This window comes from Euleptes europaea, chromosome 4, assembly GCF_029931775.1.
Source record: "Euleptes europaea isolate rEulEur1 chromosome 4, rEulEur1.hap1, whole genome shotgun sequence".
NCBI lineage: Eukaryota > Metazoa > Chordata > Lepidosauria > Squamata > Sphaerodactylidae > Euleptes > Euleptes europaea.
In genome coordinates, this window is record NC_079315.1 from 110065807 (window position 1) to 110091322 (window position 25516).

Genomic DNA, 25516 nt, shown 5'->3' on the forward strand with positions numbered 1-25516 from the left:
AACATCATTGTTATTTACTGTTTCTGTAACACCATCAGTGTGCATCAGTGGTGCTATACCAGAGTGTCATAAGTAAAAGACAAGTGCCTTCTGTGAGAAGCTTAGATGGACGGTTGAATGGATGAAGCATGTGTTTCTGGTCCAGGTAAAAAATGTGGGCCTGGAATTTTTTTGCTGAACTTTTGCCTACCCCTGAATCCATTTCAAATTTGGGTCACTTGATTGTAAGCTTATGGCAACAGTAGGTTCCACCAATACCAAAGACTTCAGAAACACAGCCAGTATTCCTATGCATGACATATGCATGTGTAAAGTGCTGTGAAATTGCAGATGACTTATGGTGACCCCATTGAGTTTTCAAGACAAGAGACATTTGGAGGTAGTTTGCCACTGCCTTCCTCTGCAAAGTCTTCCTTGATGGTCTCCTATCCAAGTACCAACCCAGTTTAGCTTCTGAGATCTGACAAGATTGGGCTATACTGTCTGTCTGTCTGTCTGTCTAGCTAGCTAGCTAGCTAGCATAAGTAAGCTATGACTTGACAGCACTTTCCACCACCACACAATATAAGGTGGTGGAAAGTGCTGCCAAGTCACAGCTGACTTATGGTGACCCTGTAGGGTTTTCAAGGCAAGAGATGATTGCAGTTGATTTGCCCCTGCCTTCCTCCACGTGGGCTGAGAGAGTTCTGAGAGAACTGTGACTGGCCCAAGGTCACCCAGCAGGCACACTAGATACCACATCTCACATGCACTGATATCTCCTACATTATCAAACCACATTAAGGAACAAGATAAGGCTTACTGTGTCTCTAAAGCCTTCTAGACCTATGATGGGACCTTCCTTCTTGTTGTCATAATACATTTCTGTGCACTGTACAAGGAGAAGGTTAGAACAAGCCCTTTGACCATAACTTCAAGTCTAAGAGTTGTGCTAGAAGCGGGATAGAGAGCTGATGAGAAAATAGAATAAATTCAGATACCAGCTGTAACATCATGACCATGTGGAATCGCCATAGTAGAAGAGGGTTAATAGAGAGGAGGAGCCAAATAGGATTTGGTCCCAGCCAGACTGGTGGAAAGGGTCTCACCAGAGTCTCACCATCCCCCTCTCACTCTGATCTAGATATGTTCCTAGATCCATTCTGGATCTATTCCTCCATAGGAAGAAATGTAAATTTCTTGCTGGATTTGAAGTTGGGGGTTCAACTGAAACACTATTTGGTGTTCAAAATGTAATCTTTCCATTTGGCGCTCGGGAATTGTGAATGGTTGCAAGGATTTTCAATTTACACATGTGCACACTCACATAATATAAACATACATGTAAGTCTATATGATTTTAACATAAATGTGTTGTCACATTTTCAAAAATTGTGTGTGTGTGTGTGTGAGTCATGCTGTCAAGTTTTAAAAATTGTAATTGTAGTGTGTTTCATTTCAAAATGCATGGTTGTGTTTTTAAAGAATATAAATATTTTTGGCTCTTTTTATTTTTTGAAAAAGAGCAACCATGCACAGATGTTTCATTTGCTTCAGCAGCACTTAAGCAAACATAACCCCACTGAGGTTAATAGAAACGTTTCCCACACATAGACAGCAGGATCAAACCCCATTTGATTAAATTCACAGCTCTAGCACAAGCCCAAATAGACACAGTGTAGGTGAAACTGCAGAGAAGTTGGGATACCGTTCTTAGTAGACAGCTGCCCATCCATATGAAAAAAATGCAGACGGAGATCAGGACTAACTAACATTATTAATTCTAGCGTGAGGATGATGTTTTAGCATATTGTGGCCTGTGTTAACTCTCAAAGTGTACCACTTACATCACATAAAATTCCCCACATGACTAAATTAAAATCTCAACTACTCCTGAAACCAGTTGAACCTTGTCCAATAGGATAATTTATGCTGTGCCTTTTCTCTATATGGATATTAATCTCTTTGTTGGAACATGTACATGTTGTGTTTTGTGTGAAGATCAGAGTGACCGTATTCTCCCACTGCTGCACGTGAATCAGGGAAAACATCTCTAACCACCACTAGTGCATCTTTACATGTTTTTGTTGTATGACCTTGGCACAGGATGTTGGGGTCAAAAGGATTCTCTCCATCTGTCATAGGCTCTGCTGTGGGATATGGGGTGCGATCGATCAGTTAGATATGTTTGGTCTTACAATATTTGTTGCTGCAGTCTTACATATTAGTGCCCCACAGGTTTGTCTGTCACTTGGACTACTTTCTTGTGAACTGCTTTGGCAGTGAGAAGGGAAAGCTGAGAGGGAAATGGAAAATAATAGGTTGTGTTCGGGGAATGTATAGCCTTTCATTTCAGGAAGGTTTTCCTCCAATACCACTTTCCCCCTAAGAACTGGATAGGAGAATTAGACTTCTGCTGTATTTTAGATACATCAGTAGCTTATTGAGCAATCTTCACCCTAACATCAGGCTTATTTGCATGCCTAGCTACCAGCATTATTGGAAGAGAGTACTGGCTACTAAAGAAAGGGGCAAGCTTTATATGCCTTGAAGCAATGAGTCAAGGGCTAACACAGAGGCGAACGACTGTCAGCACAGTTGAAACGCAACACAGTGCAGGACTTGAGAATCCACCTTGAGTGTTTTAAATGGAGAGTACAGAAAATATTAAGTAAATAAATAAGAAGGGAGAGAGATTGAAGGTCTCATGGCACGCAGACAGCTGTGATAGAAAGCTGGGGGTTGGCATTCCATTGCAGCCTATCTTTTTGGCTGCAAGTCTACGCACAGTTAGTAGCAAACTCAAGTTTGCTGCTGGGCCCTGTATTCAGTTGTTGGTGGGAAACACCATGAGGATAAAATTCCACGGATCTGGTTAGTATACGGGACCCTGGGTGAACCAATACACTTAGTTGTTTTCTGTGGACATGAGGATTCTTGATTTTTCCTGCATCCCCCTCTCCCCTAGCAGTCCTTTATGATCCCAGGAATGTTTATTCCCAAGGTTGTGGGACCAGCATAGACAGCAACATAGGTTAGAAGGCTGTGGTTGGGAAGGGGGAATGAGGTGAAATCGCGCCCTTCTTCCCTTCTGTAAGTGGTGTGTGTATGTATGTGTGTGCTGTCAAGTCACAGCTGACTTATGGTGACCCTGTAGGGTTTTCAAGGCAAGAGATTGGGTTGCCAAATGCCTGGTGGAGGTGGGCAAAACCCCACCGATCCACCCCGCTGCCCGTCAACCAGCTGAGGGTCGGCGGGCAAACGTGTACGCACGCCTGCATACCGCGGCATGTCACTTTCCGTTTACACCTGGAAGTGCCACATCGCAATGAAGTGCCCTCATAATGTGGCACTTCTGGGTATAAACTGGAAGTGACGCGCGCGCTGGCACAGCCGCACAATCCCCTCAGCTGTGCCCCAAAAGCCTCCCACCAGAGGAGAGGGGGGACCTGGAACCCTAGCAAGAGACCTTCAGAGGTGGTTTGCCATTGCTTGCCTCCGCTAAGAGAGTTCTGATATAACTGACTGGCCCAAGGTCACCCAGCAGGCTTCATGTGGAGGAATGGGGAATCGAACCCGGTTCTCTGCATTGGAGTCCGCCGCTCTTAACCACTACACAAATGTGTGAGGAAAGGAAGTAATTCAGCTTTGGCTGTGTAGTGTACTGATTGATTTATTATATTTTTATCCCACTTTTCCTCCAAAGAGCTCAGGAATGGCATACATTATTCTCCACCTTCATTTTATGCTTGCAGCAGCCCTGTGAGATTATGCTGAGTTTTATACCAGTAAGAAGAAACTGGCCCAAGGTCACCCAGCAAGCCTTATGGCTGAGTGAGGACTGGAACCTAAATCTCCCAGATCTTACTCTAGCACTCAAAACACTAAATCACTCCACAGTCTAGTACAACCTTAATAATGCCACAGATTGAATTAGAATGACATTGTTGTTTCCTGTCCTTGCTCTGAATGAGTAATTTTTTTGTGTATTATGTCAAAGTCCCTCCTGAAAAATCACCTAATCACTTAATTTTGGGCATGGTGCACTTTTCAGGATGGCAAATTGAAACATTCCCCCTCTCCTTTTGGCTCAGCTCTGGTACCTTTTCAACTCACACACCGGATGTATATTTTTGTTTTAACTCTGAATTGATTTCCCTGTTTGATCATCAACAGGAAAAACTAGCTGTGTTTGCCAGTTTTCGTGTGTTTTAATCACAGAGCTCAAGAGACCGACATGGTTAAAGCAAGAGGAATGTCTGGTTGACCACTTAGTCTCATTCTCTGTGAGTCAGAACAACAGGTAGTGCCAGTTCATTCCTCGGCTGTTGAAATGCAGCAGTAACTGTGTTTAAAATGACAGGATCACTGGATGAATCGATCACACTGGCTTCCTGTAGGGATACTGATGTAGCTTTGTCTGTACAAACCACACTGTGTGCCATTTGCAGTTATAGGACTGAGATGCGGAAGATAAAGATTTTATAGATATACATCACTCTGTTCGCCACTGCCATTCTGATTTTATTTGAACATCTGTAAAAAATTTCTCATATCTACCTTGATCTGTAAACTTGTAAAGACAAGAAGATTCTCCTAATGTGGTTATATCTATCACCAAACCCCACATTATGTGAGAGATGTGCCTGTATTTTTCTACATGGACTAATTGCAGTAGGAGGAGGAAAGTTAGATCATAGATGGCACAGGAAAGAGTTTATACTTTGTCCTACAGTGCTGTCAGATCTGGAGTCTTCAGCACATACTTGAAAAGTAACCAGAAAAAAATCATGGATATCGTGCATCACATGTGGATGACACCAGGAACCCATTCTTGGCTTGAAACGATGGTAACATAGCTAAATTGGAGGATGGATTGATTGATAGACTTTCATCCTCAGAAGTCAGGAATGCGTTGTTAAAATTTCCAGAATTTTTAAAGCCGCTTTTCCCCCAGAAAAAAAAAATTAGAGGAAAATTGAAATATATGCAATACTTGTGTCCCGGGAGGGGCTCCTGCCCCCATCTCCCGGGCCGTTCCCCCGCCCCCACACTCACCGGCAGCCCAGCAGGGGCGGCCCCAACAGGTCTCTTTCTCTCCAGCGATCCGAAGAGCCGCCAACCGACGGGAGAATCCCGCCGCCGCAGCCGCCACTGGAGCAGCGCGCCCCAGCCGCAGCTGCAACACCATTAGGAGCGGCCCGACCCGCTCCCCAGCTGGCGCGTGGGCGGGCCAGGGCGGGGAACAGACGCACCGGACGCCCAAAGTCACGTGGCTGGCAGGAGGCTTCCCCCAGCCGCCCTTTTATGGACTTCCAGGGGGAGGGCTAGGAGCGGAGTCAGGGAGGGGCTTCTCTGGCCTGGAGGGGATAAAAGGCCAGAGAAGTCCACTAGCCGAGGAGGATAGAAGCCAGAGGCTGCCTGCAAGGTGTGTCCTGCAGCACCCTGGTGACGTCTGAGGGAGAGTCGAGCTCTGACTCCCCCTCGGACTTGTCTGAGGCAGAAGAGATTGTCTCGCCACGACATCCTCCAGGGCAGAGACCCCTTGGGTGGCGGGGCTACACCCCCGCTTGACAACGTATTGTCCTATCAAACCTGAACCAATTTTACTGCTTTAACAACATAAAATGTATAATTTATAGCTTACTTTGCATATAAAATTGCAATATTTAACATATTTATGGAATGTAAAAGTTATAAATGTTTTAGTGATATACAAGCAAAATTTCAAATGCACCCAATACTTGAGAGAAAATTGTTTTTTTCAATATTCCACAACATTTCCAATTTTTCTGTGTTTTGGGGAAAAAAACAATGGGAAACAACTTTTTTTCTCAATTTTTTCCATTCTCCCCCACCCCGAGCCTTCACATCTCCACCTAGGACTGCACTGCAACTAAAATTCAAATGTCCTAATCTGGGGAGGGAAAGGCTTTGAGATTGCTAACTATATTGTCTTTCATCATGTGCTACTGAAGTTCAAATGGTAATTTTGTGTTTTATTTTTAAAGAATATTCTGTTTTTAGAACAATGTTTAATAACAGTAATGTTAAGAGTTGGCACCCCAATATTTTGGGATTATAACTGTGGCTACAGGACTGTGGATGCAGAAGAGTATCAATAGCAATGAGAAATGGGAAACTCAGTTTATATTGTGGACTGAAGTATAGATTCTCTCATACTAATAATGTAATGTAATATAAAGAACAAGAGATCTGTTCCACAAAATGCAAGAAATCAAGGGGAAATTTAAAGCAAGGTTAGGCATGCTGAACTATCAACATGGAAATGCATTAACTGAACAGGACAAAATGAAGAAAAGATGGGAACAATACACTGAAGAACTATACAGAAGAGATGAAAGGATGACAGATTCCTTCCCAAAAGAATCTCTGAAGGGCATGCAGTTTTGGAAAGTAAAGTGAAAGCTGCACTGAAAGTGGTTGGAAGAAACAAACCCCCAGGAGTAAGTGGGATATCACTATAGCTATTGCACTCCACAGAAACAGAGTCCATCAAAATCTTAACCAAAGATTTTGTAAGTCAGAAAATCATCTAAAGTTAGTAAGTCAGAACATCAACCTTCTCAACTGTCAGTCCATTTTGTCTAGATTTAGGTATGGATTTGCCAGTAGGGAGATGCCTGTCTGGGTCATAGCCCCCATATGTTTTTGGGTCTCTCCACATGGGAAGTTTTTTTGCACTCTTGGTTCATATTGAGGTGAAAATCCAAGAAGGCAGGAGGAGTCACTATCCTTTGGGAAAAGGTACAATCCACTGGAAAGCTTTTCATACTTACATTGGACTTCCCCGGTGTGTCCTGTGCACAGTCTTCAATTCATTCAATTCACAGTCTTCAATTCATTCATTCACTGTTAACATGGTCCACCCATCTATATTATGGTGATAGGTAATAAGAGTAGTTGAGGATTATTTTCCAGAAGATACCACATCAGCCTCCATTAATATTAGCTAACCCACACACGAAATCATTGAACCGCATTCAGAGGAAGCATTTGGCAGTGAGAGAAAAACTACTATATTTGCAAGGTTCAAACCTTCAGTTCAGTATTTTACATACTTAAAATAGAATCCAGTGAATGCATGAATCTGGCTGAGGTTCTGAACACCTAACACTGTACTATTGTTAACCACATGGAACTTCAGCTGTGAGCTCTCAAAGGAACAATGGGTGTAAGTATAAATGAATGCCCTAACCAGGATGGTCCAGGCTAGCCCCATCTCGTCAGATCTTGGAAGCTAAGTGTGGTCAGCCCTGGTTAGTACTCAGAAGGGGGGCCACAAAGGAATACTAGGGTTGCTATGCAGAGGAAGGCAATGGCAAACCACCTCTGTAAGTCTCTTGCCTTGAAAACCCCATACAGGGTCGCCATAAGGTGGCTGCGACTTGATGGAACTTTACACGAACACACACATAAATGAATATACTTTGATTCTCAATAGAATCAAATTTGTAATTCCTGAGTTTCTTTTGTTATTACTGAAAACATATAATCAAAGTTCTTCACAGAGGTCCGCTGATGAGAAAGACAGTTGTAGGACAAGAACAATTCAGGTGTCCATCTCGCATTACACAATATCCATATATTCTGTTGATGTGGCACTGGAATAGGTAAAGGTCCCCTGTGCAAGCACCGGGTCATTCCTGACCCATGGGGTGACGTCACATCCCGATGTTTCCAGAAAAAGACTGTAATCTCCCCACCATCACACTGGCTCCAGTGGGAAGTGAGGCTTCCATAGGATTGCTTATAGGCCTGGCACGTGTGTGATATTTATCCCCCTTCAACAATGTGGGGGGGAGGAGATCATGTGGACTAGGTTTCTGCACATATGGTCATTCTTTCAGAGAGCTTGGGTAATATTGGATTGGAGCAAAGAAAACCTTGTCACAAACTTTCGCTTTTCCCCAGTGAGCTTGCACTAGAGCGTCGCTGCGCGTGGAATGCTTATCTTCTCTTCATTTTCCCTTACCTCATGTCATATTTTGAATAGGCTTTGGCTGTGGCTGATAAATAAATATTATGAATAATCCTGTCAACCAGTTCCCCAGAATTTGCATGAATTCGTGGATAGAATGTTGCCCAGATTTTACATGTTGGACAAGACTTTCAAAAACATGTGCTTTGAAAAAGAGAGAGAGAAAGAGAGAGAACACACTGACTAGGAAGTGACTATAACTATTTGTTTTCTGTTGTCTTTGAATAGCATGATAAACTGTTTCCTTGTGACATGTCCTTTCCCTCAGCCTTTGGCTGCGCAATTGGCTAAACCCTATTGCATTGCTCATTGAATGTCCCATCCTGTTGATTGTACTTGATTTACACTATTCACACCACATTCCTGAGCTTTAAGAGTGAAAGCCCTTAGGAGGCCAGGAAGGTGCTGTGCTGGCATTAGCCCCCCCCCCCCCCGCCGGCGTCCGGGCTACTAACACCGACGTTAGTGGCCCCAACACTGGCATGGAGGCCCGAACACCGGTCTCCGGGCGCTGCCAACGGGGCCTTCCACTGGCGTACCACCGGTGAAAAGGCCCACACCAGCGTTCCGGGGGGTGTTCCAGCATGCCAGGAGGCATTCCCAGGGTGGGCCAGGGGGAGGAGCTGCCATTAGGCAGCCTCCTATCCCCTTTTGCCCCGGGTATGTTTTTCTCTATGGGGCGAAAAGTCCCATTTAAAATTTAAAAAGCCTTTAAAAGGCTTTTTTTGAGTTTTTGGTGCTGGGGAAATGGGTTAGGAGGCACCGCAGCGGCGCCTCCTCCCCACCGTTCCCCCACGCTGAAAGCTCAGGAATGCACAGTTAATCCACCTTGAATCTCAGCAAGAAAGGCGCAGACTATAAATAACCAAATAATAACAACAATAACTGCAGTTTCACATTCTAGCTGTATCTGAAGAAGTGAGCTGTGGCTCACGAAAGCTCATACCCTGCCAGAAAATATTTTTGTTAGTCTTTAAGGTGCTACTGGACTCTTGCTCTTTTCTACTACTGCAGTTTCAAAGTCATGGAAAGTACACAAACACCCTGGCTTCTGAGCGGAAGAGTAAGTGGGCAAGGTGTTGCCAGCTAGTGCTCTAAGCTCAAGACCACAGGACCATCAGGATAAGCAGCTATATTGGGGACATAGTTTAATTTTACATAATGTTTCAGCATAACTGACAAAATCCTTGGCAACATGTCCTAGTTAATCCGAAATGTTCCTTGATTCTCCCCTCTCCCCTCATTTAAGAGCCTATGCCACAAGTAGACATAACATGAAATAATATAAAGGGTCTAGTGTAACAGATCTATCAATAGAAAGATGCATAAATAGAAATCACTGTTCTAAATGGCAATGGCCATAAAATTGAGGGAAATGACTTTTTGGTGAACTGTGAGCAAGAGAGGCCCAATTAAGGATATTTCTAAATGTATGTGGCTTCTACAATTAAAAATATTATTAAAAATAAAGCAAATCAATGTATAGTTGATAGTCAAACTCCTTAATTGTGATGCATTTGCTGAGTTTCCCTCTTCCATCGTCGGCCCTGCTCTGATGCCATATGGTCTACCATGGAACATTTAACTTGTCAGATATAATGGATTGTCCTGGAAGCAGATTTTTGCTTTGAGCGCTCGACTCCTTTCTTGCATTTCACTCTCAGCTCCAGGCTGCAGGATGAAGGATTGTGGTGGAAATGCAAAGAAGAGACACACAGTTGATTCCCCTTAAGAGAGTGACCTATATGCCACAAATTTTTACCCGCGAACAGAGGCATTATCCTTGTCACTGACCCTAGCAGGCTGCATGTCAGAACCATTTAAATTTGTCTGGACTTAACAGATTGTGCAAATGTTTCAGAAATCAAGTGCTTAGGAATAATAAAAGCTTGTCATTTCAACTTAGGCAGCAACATTGCAGCTCACATTGGCCAAGCAATGAATATTATTTACTGTGACCTACATGTAACCTAAGAAGCCTGCTTTGTAGATCTTGGGTGCATTCCATTGATCCTAGCTGTTGTACAACCTTTTTTTCTTTCAATGGAGTTTGCATGGGCTGACATGGAAAGTCCCATGACCGTGTGTTTAGTCTCCTAATTAAGTTGATGTCTCTCGAGATTACTAAAAAAAATGTATATAAATGTGTGTGCGTGTGCTTGCGTACTATGAGAAAGAGACAGACTGCTGATTCTGTTTGGCATATCTTTAGCACCAAGTGTGTTTTTGGTGCTGTGTAGGAAACGAAACTGCTGTGGTCCCTATCCGGAGGACTTCAATCAGCACGAGATGAAAAATAAAGCAAGTGGGTTGAGACACGAGTGGCCTTATTTGCTTTAAAAAAAAATCCTGTCTCGTACAAAAATGGGTAAAGGGTTTGTGAGGTCTATTGTGTTCGACAGAAGGGTGGAATTTCTACAGGGGCTGTCTGTATTCTGTTTCCAGTTCTACATAAATTGGATCCACCAAACGTGCAGTATTCTAAACATTTCTGTAGGGCAGTGATGTCTTTAGCTCATGATGCTGGCCTTCCTGCTCTAGTCTTATTCCATCTTTTTTAAAATTAAATTTTTATTATTTCAGACACAACAAACAACAACAACATACACACAACATTATAGTATACACTCCATATTTATCTCAGCATATCTGAACCAAGATCTTTATTCACATTCCTATGAGTGGAAGTAGTACATGCCATAGTGTTATACCTCCCCATACAAAAATAACCATGTAACGCTTCATTGTTAATACTTTGAATTATATCAACTATTATATCAACTGCTGTAAAATCTAACAATTAATTGAACAAGTATAATATTCTGCAATAGAAAATATCACTGCTTTCTACTATTAATGAGCTACAGTTGATAAGCTACTTAGTATCTTGGTATAATAACAAGAACTTCCCTTCTATAGGCTTATTTCACAATAATTGATTAGACACATATTCATAATATAACTATATTATGAATATGTGTCTAATCAATTATTGTGAAATAAGCCTATAGAAGGGAAGTTCTTGTTATTCAATTCTCTCGAAATTCTTCCATTGGTCTTTTATTGACAATGTTCATCAATTTGGCCATAGTCTTGTTCCATCTTGAACACATGAACCCATGCAGCTGCCTTCTACTGAATCAGACCCTCGGTCCATCAAAGTCAGTATTGTCTACTCAGACTGGCAGCGACAATCCAAGGTCTCAGGTAGAGGTCTTTCACATCACCTACTTGCCTAGTCCCTTTAACTAGAGATGCCGGGGATTGAACCTGGGACCTTCTGCATGCCAAGCAGATGCTCTACATACTGAGCCACAGTCCCTCCCCTTGTTGTACCTCTGCTTATACCTGTCCCACCTTTCTCACCTGACTGTTTTACTACCATTCGTTGTTTGGAAGGCCACATCTGGATCATGTTTAGATTTTTCGGGTTTTAAATCTAGGTTTTAAAGATTGTTTTGTATTGCTATGTTGTTTATTTAATTGTGATGTTGTTAATTTAATACTGGACAGGAGCCCTACTGAGCCCGACTGTGGTTGGGGGAAGGCAGGATAAAAATCAAATAAATAAATAGACACCATCTTGAAATAACTGTTATTGCTTCTCGCACTGAGCTGATGATTCCTGCATCCTCCTCTGACCGTACTAACTGCCTCCTGAGTGGCACAACAGCAGTAAAAATAAAAACCAGTACCCCATTTTAGTAATATTTTAAATCAGGGGTGTCGAACTCATTTGTTACGAGAGCCGGACATAACAGTGCCACTTGGTTGGGCAGGGGCATGCCTCACCAGCCCAACTGGGTGGGGGCTGGCTGCCTCGCGGGCTGGATAAGAGGTCTCAAGGGGCCGGATCCGATCCCTGGGCCATATATTTGGCACCCATGTTTTAAATGATTGATCATCATGTACACTTTTAATCCTGATTCTGTAAGCCAAGGATATAAAATGTAAGGCTTTTTTTTTTTTTTTTTTTGTTAAATCAGCTAAAAGTTATTAGATTGCTGGGGGGGGGGGAAATGAAGAACTTAAAAAAAGTAAAGAGCCAGCATGGTATAGTGGTGAAGAGCAGCGGTATAGAGCGGTGGACTCTGATCTGGAGAACCGGGTTTGATTCCCCACTCCTCCATATGAGCTGCGGAGGCTAATCTGGTGAACTGGATTTGTTTCCCCGCTCTTTCACATGAAGCCAGCTGGGTGACCTTGGGCTAGTCACACTCTCTCAGCCCCACCTACCTCACAGGTGTCTGTTGTGGGGAGGGGAAGGGAAGGTGATTGTAAGCCAGTTTGATTCCTCTTTAAGTGGTAAAGAAAATCGGCATATAAAAACTAACTCTCCTCTTCCTCCTCCTCCTCCTCCTCCTCCTCCTCCTCTTTCTTCTTTAATGTGAACTGCTTTGGGGTATATAGAAAAACTTTCTTTAAATAAAAATGTTGGCTCGCTGGAGTACATTGTGCCTCCTGAGTGTGCCGCTGGGATTCAGTAAGTTTCATAGTGAAAGTAAGCAACCTTAGATTTGTCTGAGGTAGTGACGCTTTTCCCACAGTGTATCCAAGACTATGCTGTTTGCTGAAGTTGGGGATTTCCACATTTATCACACCTGTGCTCACATGGGAAGAACCAGGCCTCAAGTGTAACTTGTCTTATTAGGCTGTGGATGCCCTCTGCTGGATAATACTGATTTGAGCCTTCTTGATATATTATAAAAGTATCTCATTGTTCCAGTCAGGCTACATAATACTGAGCTGGGTGGTCCAATGGTGTCATGGAATATTACATTCCACCTTGTGGAATTAAAGCTCCCACAGAACTCAAGGCATCGAGTTTCCAGGAAATCCATCAATCCAGGCACTGGCCGGATCCAGATCTAGACCTGCTAGGCTCTATATTTGCTTTTGGAAAAACGGATGGAGAAAGTGTGGTACATCGTTAATTGTAATGTTAACTGATTTGTCTTTTTGTATGCTTAAAAAAACAACCCATGTCTATTAAACCATCACCATATGTGATCACACCTGGATGAAAATGTTTATTTTTGTTTTAAATAGTAGTCTTAAAGTTTCCAGCGTTTGGCATATTTCCCGATCATCCCTGTACAGTTACTGGATGCATCAGTTTTCATAGCATGCTGTGGAAAGCCTGAGGATTTGTTGAAGCTTATCAAGGGTTATCGAGGGGAGGGGCCGTTGCTCAGTGGTAGAGCATCTGCTTGGCATGCAGAAGGCCCCAGGTTCAGTCCCTGGCATCTCCAGTTAAAAGGGTCTAGGCAAGTAGGTGATGTGAAAGACCTCGGCCTGAGACCCTGGAGAGCCGCTGCTGGTCTGAGTAGACAATACTGACTTTGATGGACCAAGGGTCTGATTCAATATAAGGCAGCTTCATGTGTTCAAGGGTTCCTCTCAAGGAGAAGGTCTGCCATTGTGGACAAGCTTCCTAGAATGGCAGTTTGCTGGGCCATACCAGTTCTCTTTCTGTACTATGAAGAGGTATTGGTTGAGCTCTTAGTTCACATGGGTCAACATTAAGGCCCAACAGGTCTGTCCAATTCTCTGTATGCTTTTTTTTAATTTACATTATTTATAGCTTGCCTTTCTCACTGGGACTCAAGATGGATTACACAGAGTGAGTCCATACAGATAACAGGATTGGACATTCAATAAACAATAAAATAGGATTTGCGTTATCAAACCATCCAGAAGTCTAAAAGACAATATTGAAGCAAATCATAAGTGGTAAGATGATGCATGAAATGATGCAAGATTACATAGTAGGATCCAACTTACAACAAACTATACACAGTAGTATAGACCACAGTCCCTGATAATTTGTCCAAGAAACTTTGTGAATCATTTTGTAAGGTCCTATCCTGTTGCCCTGTAGAAAAGCCCTCTTGAATAATTCAGTTTTGCACCATGTGCAGAAATCCAGGAGAGAGGGAGCCTTCCTGACCTCCTCAGGTAGACCATTCCACGAGGTGGGGGCCACAACAGAGAAGGCACTTCAGTGGAATGGGTGGTGTCATAAACATATCCTTTTGAACACATGGAGGTATTTCCTCCATTGAAATAAAGAGAAAAGTCAAAGCAGGTGGAGGAGTTCTGAATAGCAGAGCCGTGAGTTGCCAGCACTAGAACCAGGAACCCTGGGACTGGCACATTGATTCCTGTTGTGGTACAGTAGCCCCTTAATAAACTGTGCATTACTTTATGCTGTGTTAAATTAATTGTCAAGGTTTTGCTGATTTGTTGCACCTGAGCTTGCCATAAAATATCACAGATTAAAGGGGGGCTGTTAGTTCTCTTAAGCCGGTGGTCTTCACTGCTAAGGAGATCAGTGGGCCATTGCAACTTTTACGAGGAGCAGTGTTTTATTCTAACAGCCCTTCCTCAGCACTTCTTTGTTGGTGCTCATTAATGTTCCACTGTGTTACTCATCTCCAAGAATTGGCTGCTCCAGTGTGAAGAAGATCAGCTGTGTTATGGTTGGAGATGTAAAAAAACAACAACAACAGGACAGTGATTTTCTAGAATAAGGCTGCATTCTAATGTCTGAAACCAATATTAATCCAGCTTGTTGTCAGAACATAAGAAAGGCCATGCTGGATCAGTCCAAGGTCCACCAAGTCCAGTATTTTGTTCACACAGTGGCCAACCTGGTGCCTCCAGGAAACCCACAAACAACACAACCGCAGCAGCACTATCCTGCCTGTTTTCCACAGCACCTATTGTAAATAGGCATGCTCCTCTGATACTAGAGAGAATAGGTACGCATCATGACTAGTATCAATTTTGACTAGTAGCCATGAATAACCCTATCCTCCAAGAACATGTCCACTCCCCTCTTAAAGCCTTCCAAGTTGGCAACCATCACCACATCCTAGGACAGGGAGTTCCACAATTTAACAATGTGTGTGAAGATGGGGGGGGGGGCTCCGAGCACCCCCAGGGACGCTGTATTGTCTAGTTTTACCCTTAGATAAAACATTTAAAATAACAATTGTACACATACACACAGAGGTATATAAGATGTATTTGAGATGGAAAGGCAACTGCCAAAGAATAAATGAGAGCTTTAGTATCGGACATTCACAGTGAGATACCCACTTCTTGAGAGATATCTGCTGGATAATCTCATCTTTATTTGCATGGAAGAAGCAGCTCCTTTGAGACAAACAAATTCAAAAGTCTATCATAGAGGTAATAAGATTTCTTTAACCCCTGATATATAATTGCTTTAAAGGCCATTGGATAGCAACAGTTTTTTTTTTAAATCACTTAATTGAATTACAGGAGCTTGTTACATTTGTATTGTTCTCAGTTCCTGCACCAACTAAATGAATCACTGTTTCCTGGCCAGTGTATTCAGAACTGTTTACTGAATATTTCTTTTAAGAAATGGTGTATTGTTTGAACACTGTTTAAGGCCCATAATCCTCCCAAATGCTCTGTGCTTGAAACAATATATGTACTTAGTAATTGTTGAGGGTGTTGTTCCCTTAGGAAACCTTGACTAGTTGCGGCTGGAAGAATACTCAAAGCTGCCAGCATCAAATATTTAGACACAGGCCTTCCACAGGGCTGAAAAAATAATTGTATGTTTTTTTTATATATAAGTGTATCAGATTTATTTATTTATTTATTGTGACCAGATGCCTGGGATTTTTCCAGTCCTGCTTTTTATTATTATTGGATGTAAGGAAATATTGTTCAGACAAGAAGTGCCAAAATAACTTGTGAACGTCAGCCTGGGATAGTTAAACAGACGTGGTTACGTGTCAGTGGATCCCTGGTTCTCAAATGTTTACTGCTCCCCTAGTAAGTAGTCCCAGGGTTCACAAAACCCTGGGATGTTGTATCCTCAATAGGAAACTTTCAGAACATCTGTGATCTGTGATGGCTGGAATTGGCACTACTGTGGAACACATATCCCAAATCTTAATTTGGAGTTGTGGACTCTGATCTGGAGAACCGGGTTTTATTCCCCACTCCTCCACATGAGCGGCAGAGGCTAATCTGGTGAACTGGATTTGTTTCCCCATTCCTACACACAAAGCCAGCTGGGTGACCTTGGGCTAGTCACACTCTCAGCCCCATCTACCTCACAGGGTGTCTGTTGTGGGGAGGGGAAGGGAAGGTGATTGTAAGCCGGTTTGAGTCTCCCTTAAGTGGTAGAGAAAGTCAGCATATAAAAACCAACTCTTCTTCTTCTACCATTGTGATCTAACAATTTCCTGGTTTGGAATTTTAGTTTAACTTCACATTAGGACTTCAGTACTTGTCCAAGCATCAGCTGATTCTACGTACGTCCAGTGAAAGTTCGGGGAAAGGTGCCACAGAGAAGAAGTTCCAACCCATGTGGGAGTTTTGTGTGACATTCTGTTTTCTCATGCGCTACACATATTAATGCTTCTAGTCCCCCAATCTTCTTTTTTAGGGTTTGACTTGGGAATTAGCACTGTCCCTTGTGTGGCTTGCAGTTGTCAGAAATGCAGAATTAGTGTGCATGACGCTCAGAAAACTGTCCACCTCTGGGGTTGCTGTTAGTAAGCTGTGACTTCATGGCACTTTCTACCTGCACAGAAGCATCCTTACGCTAAGTGCAGCTGTAAGGGTTTCATTTCTTTTGTCTTCTGATGGCTCTGTTAAACTGTACAATCTTCTGTTGTAATAGCACATTACATTGGCATTGTAATGTCTCTTTAGGAACCATCAATCTTTATGGCACGTCAGTGTATACACTAAAGACTTTAATTTTATGAAAACAACAACTTTCTTCAGTATTTTGCTAAATCTCTGAAGTATCTGAACTTCTCATAGTGTCACTAAAGTTGATCTGCTACCTTGTTTCATTGGCTATCCTTATACAGTGATTCAATCCAGATGTCACATAACCTAATCTCTAAACCATGGTTTGGCGGTGAGCAGCAATTGTGCAACACTCATTTTTTTCCTTCTCCCCTGTCAAATTCAGACTGATTTATCTAGCCATGTTTTTCTGTGAAAATAGGCAATCTGTGGTTAAGGTTATCAGCAATTGACTCTGAATCTTGGTTTACAAGTACATTACAAACCATGGTTAGAAAGCATGATATGTAGGCAGCTTCATCGTTTGTCTCATTCAGCTTTACTAGTAAACTATGGTTTAAGCAAATCAAGAAAGTGAGTGTTGTGTTTGCATATAAAAGGAGAGGATTGAAGGTGTAAGTCCACAGATGTTTTATGAATTCTTATAGCCATGGTTTGGAGATAAGGTTTTTTGATGTCAGAATTTAGTGAGTGTTAGATTGAAATTAAGTTCTGTTTTGAACAGTTCTTGCATCTATCTCTAGATTTGCCTTTTGGGAATGTGGCTGCAGTCAGTGCCAGTAAAACAACATTTACAATACAATCCTAAAAACACTTTCCTGGGAGTAGATTTGAGTACTTTTCTGAGTAGACCTCAGGATTACATGGGTAGATTTTCTGTCCTAATTTTTCTAGATATGTACATAGATTTCTCTAAAATATTCTCTAGCTCTTAAACCTATCACACATTCAAGTTGAATGTATAAGTTAAAGAGTCAGATTCCACAAAAAGTTTTGAGGATATAAGGGGTTCCTCAGTTTATTTTTTTATTTTCATGTTATGGAAACTATGCATACCTTAAAACAAGAGTGGAATTTGCTGCTCTTGTGCAGTTGCTAGTTTAGGATTATGTACAGTTGGGCAAGTAATAAGAACATAAAAAAGACCATGCTGGATCAGACCAAGGTCCATCAAGTCCAGCAGTCTTTTCACACAGTGGGCCAGCCAGGTGCCTTTAGGAAGCCCACAAACAAGACAACTGCAGCAGCATTGTCCTGCCTGTGTTCCAATACACCTAATATAATAGGAATGCTCCTCTGATCCTGGAGAGAATAGGTATGCATCATGACTAGCATCCATTTTTACTAGTAGCCATGAATACCTCTCTCTTCCATGAACATGCCCACTCCCCTTTTAAAGGCTTCCAAATGATGTTGTATTTCAAGTAGTGTTGCATTGGCAATGTGGTTTTTACTTCTACAGGGCAGGGATGGAAACTGTGGCTCTGCATCATCTGAAAGCCATTTTAGCCATGCCAGGCTAGCTGCACATATGCAATCGTTTTTGTTTGTTTGAATCTACTTATTTTAAAAGTATGGTTACCACACAGTAGCCCAGAAAGATGAGGATTATTCCACTCTTCGGGCATGTCTCTTCCCATGCCGCTTGAGTCTATAGAATAGAGGTGTTGATACTGTAGACAAAGATGATGCCTCTTCCCCTCACTTTTTTTGGGGGGGGGGGATTGGATGGATGTTCATTTTTCACTGCCTAAAGATTTTAAATAACAGGTGAACTCAGCAGAAGAAGCGATGACATGGCAATGAAATCAGAAATGGAACTTGATGGAAGCGGTTCTCAAACCAGGAAGATAAGAACTGAAATGCACCCATTTTTCAGTTGACCTCTCTCATCATGATGGTCTCATCTAAAGCAAAACTGCAAATTTGGGAGTATTTGTAATTGTATCTGGATTTTGCAGCTTGAGCTCAGCTCAGAATTTAAGATGTAAGATCAACATGAATTCTGAAGCCAAATCCCTCACAACAATAGCCGTTCTTCCATTTCCCTCAGCAGACAGAAAGGAATTGCCCTGTGTGTTGTTATTTTTCCATGATGGAGTAAACACAAGGTGCCCTATCTTTCAGAGCAAAGGGAGAAAAAATTATATGTGAGAGTTGGATGACTTGCATTTATTCTTTTGGAAGTTGCTTAAATTTTCTACTTAATTTGATTAATTTTTCAAAGCACACCATGGAGAGGCAACTGGCTTCTTCATTGACTGGAAATCCTATACTGCTTCCTTTTTTCTTTTTCCCTTTTTATTACAGTACAGCTCAAATACTTGCAAATGCACAGTGAGCAGTCATTTGAGTTCCGTTTAGAAAGGCTTCCTTTATTATATGTCTTGGATGCAAGGATATAGAAAAGAGGCATTTGCAGTTCAGTGTTCTTTTTTGTATGTATTTTGGGTAGTGTGCATTCTGTCCATTCATGTATTTAAAAATTAAAATATTATCGTTACTATTAATAATATAATTGTGAATCATTCTGAAGGGCAGTACATGCTTCACAGGATCAGCTTCTCTTGTGAAACAATGATTCAGTTCTCATGTAAAGACCGATCTTTTGTTTTTGAAATTGCCATGATATTTATGTGCGGTCCTTTTGGGTGAGAAATTATTAATTGGGTGTTTGAAAAGCGTCTGTATTGGTTGGTTTCTGATACTTCCCCCCCTTCCCATTTATACAAAAAAATTATTAATGGGTACGTTTAGTTTTTTTAAAATAAATATGGACAGTAGTACTCCATGCAGTAAAAGACTTGAGCGATTAATGCTACCCTTATGCCTCTTTTGAGTAGTTGTAGCCATGGGGCTTGGCACGGCCACCACTGTCTTTGTGCCAAAAAAATATCCGCAGCGGCTGCCGCATTCTAGTATACTGGAGGGTTGTCTCGAAAATTCCGCAGTGAGTGCGTCGAGATTCTACATTGCTGTAGATTCTTCCTCTTTTAAGGAAGATCTCCTACCTCTTTAAAAAATAAACAGTCGTTCATACCACTTCGGTTAAGAAATGCATATTCTAGATTGCTGGATCTGGGCACCTCAGAACGCTTGTATAATGTACAGTGAGTGTAGAGATTCTGGGCAAGCCCTTTTTTTTCATTCGTGCACACAAATAGTTGCTTAAAGAGCCTACCCTCTTTCAAATTTTATTATCTGAAACAAACGTGCCGGTGAATTTTAATCAGAAAATCAACATAAAGAGTATAGCTAATTTTATATGGACAGGGTTTATATATATATATTTATTTCACAAAAAAATCTTTTCCCCATAAAACGAAATGGCATTACAAAAAAATAATTTAAAAGTCTGTTGGTTCTATAATAGCAATTGATTGTAGAAGTGTATGTAATTTCTTATGTATTTGGGGTGATTTTTGTTGTTGTTGTTGTTCTTAATTGGGAGCAAAGGCAGATTTCAGGTTCGATTTGGGAAGAAAAATAAAGATATAATAAAAGTTAAAGGCATACACTACCGGGACAAAACCTATTCACTCATTAGGTCCTGAGCTATCTTTTTGGTGGTAAAAGCGGATGCTACCAATGAAATCTTTACAAGGAGCATAATCCTAAAAAAAAAAAAAAAAAGTCAATCTCCTGCTGGTTGCTGTGTCTCTTTGGTACCTCACAGGCTTCGACAGAGTCCTGGACGAGTGCCCATTGATGTCATGGAAACACTCAAATTACTGAGAATGATTCATGTCTGTGCTGTTCTCGTATCCTCCCCCACGCAAATAGAAGTAGATTTTTTAACCCTGACAACTTGTAATTTGCAGTGGGTTTATTTTTTTGTATTTGGATAAATATTTTTTAACAACTGAAATTGAAATGAGGCAGTTTGTATGTGATACGATAGTAAGGAGCGGGAGGAGGACAGGTATCCACGGGCAGCAAATAGGATTCATTCGCTGAGCTCTTTGTGCAGTGGGCTGAATTTGTTGGCTTTATTCCCCTCCCCTCCCCCCCCCCACTTAAAATTTGTTGTCTCTCTTCACCAAATAGCTTTTAAGGAAGTTGGTCCTATAGTTACAAAGTGAACAGAGACTTGCCGAGTTCCTTTTACTTTCAGGATCATTATTTTCCCGGTTTGAGAGCCAGCGTGGTGTAGTGGTTAAGAGCGTGGTTTGGAGCGTGGACACTGATCTGGAGAACCGGGTTTGATTCCCCACTCCTGCATATGAGCGGTGGACATTAATCTGGTGAACTGGATTTGTTTCCCCACTCTTCCACATGAAGCCAGCTGGGTGACCTTGGGCTAGTCACAGCTCTCTTAGAGCTCTCTCAGCCCCACCTACCTCACAGGGTGTCTGTTATGTGGAGGGGAAGGGAAGGTGATTGTAAGCCGCTTTCATTCTACCTTAAGTGGTAGAAGAAGTTGGCTTATAAAAACCAACTCTTCTTCTTAATCACTGGTGGAAGCAGTCAAGATCTGAAGATCTGAAACACAATGCATAGTTAAATTGTGGAACTCCCTGCCCCAGGATGTGGTGATGGCTGCCAGCTTGGAGGGCTTTAAGAGGGGAGTGGACATATTCATGGAGGAAAGGAGTATTCATGGCTATTAGTTAGAATGGATACTAGTCATTTTCATACCTATTCTCTCTAGTATCAGAGGAGGATGCCTATTATTTTGGGTGCGGTGGAACACAGGCAGGATGGTGCTGCTGCAGTCGTCTTGTTTGGGGGCTTCCTAGCGGCACCTGGTTGGGCACTGTGTGAACAGACTGCTGGACTTGATAAACCTTGGTCTGATCCAGCATGGCCTTTCTTATGTTCTTATGAATTGATAATGACCATTACTACTCCCCCCCGCAAATCAAATATGCCAAGTATTTCTATTTAATTGTTGTTGTTAGTAGTATGCCTATTAAAACCTCTATTTGTAAGTCCTGGATGAGATGTGTAGGACTATTACTCTTCTGCTAGTAGATCTTCCTTCCGGCTCTTGACTTTGACTCTCAGACCATGAGTCTTCTGGCTTGTTCTTCTGGGCATGCCCAAGATTTAAGTACCTGTAGCAGAGGAAAAGCAAACTCCTCCTGATCTTATACAGCTGCTTCTAGCCAGCCAGTAAGGTCTTCCCCACTTCCTCCCCTGCCTCTGGGTACAATATCACAGTTGTGTTTTTTGTAACTTACATTCCTTTCCACAGACTTTGAGAGGTTCCCCCTCTGTTCAGGCCCTGAACTTCTAAACAGGAAGATGAAACTTGAATTCAAATTTCATGTAATCATGTTAATGTGTGTAGAGGTTATGTTAAAGAGTTGTGAAATAACCTACAGCCACAATTTTACAATGTGACTTCATTTTATATTATAAAACTGTCTAACATAGGCTGTCATTATGTGGAAACCCAGCTATATTGGACAAAATTTATTTCATGGCAGTTTGTATGTACTTCATGGGTGATAATGATATTTGGTTGTGTTTAAAACTTTCATTCAACCCTGTCTCTAGGGAACAAAATTGTGGGGTTTTTTTTGTTTCCCCTCTTTTAGTACAGAGCTTTAAATATAGAAAAAATTCTAGCTTTTTTATTTTTCAGTGGATGTACTTGTACGACACTCTGAGTATGATATTCCAAATAAAATAACATTCAGTAAAATAAAAGGGAAAGTACATGTCTTTGGTAGTGACAGTAATTAAACGATTCATTTGCAAAAGTAATGCACAGTACAGTGTATAGCCAGCTATTGTGATTTACTGAGTGCTTGATTGGGAAAACAACCTGAATTCTACATTACATTATATCATTAGACCCAAATACTAGAATTCTTATCCATCAGCAGATAGAGCCTGCATGGCTCAAATGTGGAAGATATCCAGTCACTAACAGCCTATTTCTTTTTGCATCTTTCTGTAGTAAGGCATTTAATCTCATCTCTAGTGATTTTGTGTACTTCTAATAATTGCAGGTGTGCCCTTGGCCACTCCATCTTGATCTGTCACTTTCTTATCATAGTCTTAATCACCTAGATGGTTTTCATGCGTTCTCTCTGGCTTCAACACCCATGATGCTTCTTTGTTTTCCTTGTGGCACAGTGCTGCTAGGTGTTGGTATTTTTCACCAACGGAATTTCTCTCTGTTGGTGTGCTAACAATCTACATCTTGGAAAACTGCTCTTGGTGACGTAACAGAAATGTCTGGCCCCACATAGGCTGGTTGAGCAGCTGGTGTTTTAAAGGAAAGTGGAGAACATACAAGAAAATCCGTGTAGGTACCTTGGAGCTGGCATAGAATTTTACAGGAGATTTTAAAAAGAGGGACATGATGCAAGGGAAAGTAATTTATTTGACCTCTTAGATCCCAACAAGTTCCACAATGAGCTTTGTCAGGTGACCCGATCCTGCTGAATGAGATCGCCTGACAAAGCTCATCGTGAAACATGTTGGGATGTAAAAGATCAAATAAACTCTTCTCCCTTGCACCTTTTTAATTTTCCCACTTACCAATGTGGCCTTATTTTCTTCCCACTAGAATTTCACAGGCCGTTCAAGGGCTCCCGTCCGGAGGCAGCTGAAATATTGATAAGCAGTGGCAAATTTTGAACTGAAATTTTCTTTCCCAAGCGTAACTTCTGAGATCAGGTCATTCGCTAGGGGATTGCAATGGGAAAAAAAGAATGAAGAATTTGACTTCTGAAAGGTTTCTTTCAGAAAATTGCCATCTGGAGAGCCTCTGATTGATTACCACTGACCTCACCAGTGAGTTCAGTGTAATCAATGGTACTTCTTATGGCAAGTTCATGACATTGGTGACCTTCCTGCTGTGTAAGCAAAAATAAATGTACCCAACTATTTAGGAATAGAAAAAATAAAGAGGTGGTTCTGGTTGCTTCCATAGAGAATTGTTAGGCCTGTTTCATTTGAATTGTTAGAAAGCGTGAATGGCATTTTGAACGAGATTTGTTTTCCTTATTTCTTTGTTTAATCATGCTGAAAAATGACAAGGGCTAAGAACACAATCCCCCAGGAACTTCTCCTTCTCTGTTCCCTATGAAATGAGTAGTAGTTGTTCCCACATAGTGTGTGATATTGCACATGCAGTGCCTGTACAAGTGGACTTTTCAATCAAGTTGGCATCCTGTCTATTTCAGTGAGTGTACTGTGTATAAGGATGTGACACAGCCCTGACATTGAACTAAGTGCGTGATGGTGGCCAGCATGGTGTAGTGGTTAAGCGTGGTGGTTTGGAGTGGTGGACTCATCTGGAAAACTGGGTTTGTTTCCCCACTCATCCACATGAGTGGTGGACGCTAATCTGGTGAACCGGGTTGGTTTGCCCACTCCTATACATGAAGCCAGCTGGGTGACCTTGGGCTAGTCACAGCTCTCGTAGAGCTCTCTCAACCCCACCTACCTCACAAGGTGTCTGTTGTGGGGAGGGGAAGGGAAGGCGGTTGTAAGCCGGTTTGATTCTTCCTTAAGTGGTAGAGAAAGTCGGCATATAAAAATCAAAGCTGCTGCTGCTGCTGCTGCTTCTTCTGCTGCTGCTGCTGCTTCTTCTGCTTCTGCTTCTTCTGCTTCTGCTTCTTCTTCTGCTTCTGCTGCTGCTGCTGCTGCTTCTTCTTCTCCTCCTCCTCCTCCTCCTCCTCCTCCTCCTCCTCCTCCTCCGTTTGGGGCTACTTGAATGTTTTGTATGGGTTTGAAAAGGATGAACACACATATTCAGATGAAATATTGCATGGAAAGCATCTTTTCCTTTTTGTACATGATACCTTCAAAGAGTAACATCATTTAAACATTACGCTTATGTGAATGTATAAATGTTGGTCTGAAAATGCAAATGACTTTATTCTATATTACATTATTTAGGAAAAAAACATGGTAGCTAACACATTCTTTTTTTCCTGAACAGATAAAACAGAAAGGGGCTCCTATTCATCATACGGGAGAGACTCAAACTTACAGGGTTGCCACCAGGTAAGAGTCAGCATACAATTCCACAAACATGCTTAATCTTTGGATAGCTTATGCACTAAAACATGTCTTCCGAGATGCACCAGATGGTTTACAACCTGGACTTAAACAAAAATTGAATATCTGCAAACATATACAATACAAACATGTAGTTTTCTGTTAGTAGCTATGTCAATCTCTTAGTATCCTGTTGGTAAACTGTTGATCAGTCTGTCTCCGAATAGTGTAATATGGTTCCAGCATGAGTTCTCCACATAAAGACGCAACTTAAGGAAATATAATAGTGTGTGTGTGTGGGGAGGGGAACGCCAACCAAGCATGTGTAAGATCCTTCTTTTGGGTGGCTATTGCAATAAATTATAGTTTTCATAGAGTCTGTATGATGTTGTGTGAAAACAAGGTTGTATTGAGGGATAAAAATGTCTGTGAAAATATGATTTGTTGAACCCTTTTTGTTTCTGAATTGTTTTTGGCTGGAAGTCAAGGCCAGCAGGCTAAATGCAAAAACCATCTCAAGGGAAGCATGCGGGAGCTAGGAAAATAAGAGTAGTTTAATTAAATAATAAAATGCCAATGTAATACAAAGGGGTTAGCATGTGTGTGTTTGTGCCTCTGTACACTCTGCATTTGCATACTTTAAACTCTCCGGAGAGTCTAAAATCGCTATCAATAGCCAAACGTCTAAGCTTCTTTCAAGCCAAGTGATAAAAAAAGATGCTGCAGTTTAGTTTCACGAGGAGTAAAAACGTTTCTGAAAGTTAAAACTCATTTGTCCTTCTCTCTTTCTGTCTTCTGTAAGTCTCAGTTTGGAAAACTATTGGAGAATTATAACCCTTTTAAAAATACTAAAACATTTACAGAAATCTTATCTTCAAGGAGAATGAGACATATTATTTATCTTTTTAAAGGAGTGTGGGGAATGCTTCTCTCCCTTTTTCCTTTTCAGGTGCCTTTGCCCCTTCGTAACATGGGAAAATAATCGGG

At 41.6% G+C, this 25516-nt stretch overlaps 1 protein-coding gene across 10 annotated transcripts in view; it reads left to right on the forward strand.

The window, feature by feature from the left end:
• TCF4 (transcription factor 4) overlaps positions 1–25516 on the forward strand; it is a 426474-nt gene that overhangs the window by 181292 nt on the left and 219666 nt on the right. For all 10 annotated transcript variants that reach the window (XM_056849214.1, XM_056849212.1, XM_056849208.1 and 7 more), the window contains one exon: positions 24471–24535. In XM_056849214.1, coding sequence (XP_056705192.1) covers positions 24471–24535 — 65 coding nt within the window. The remainder of the gene's footprint in view (positions 1–24470; positions 24536–25516) is intronic.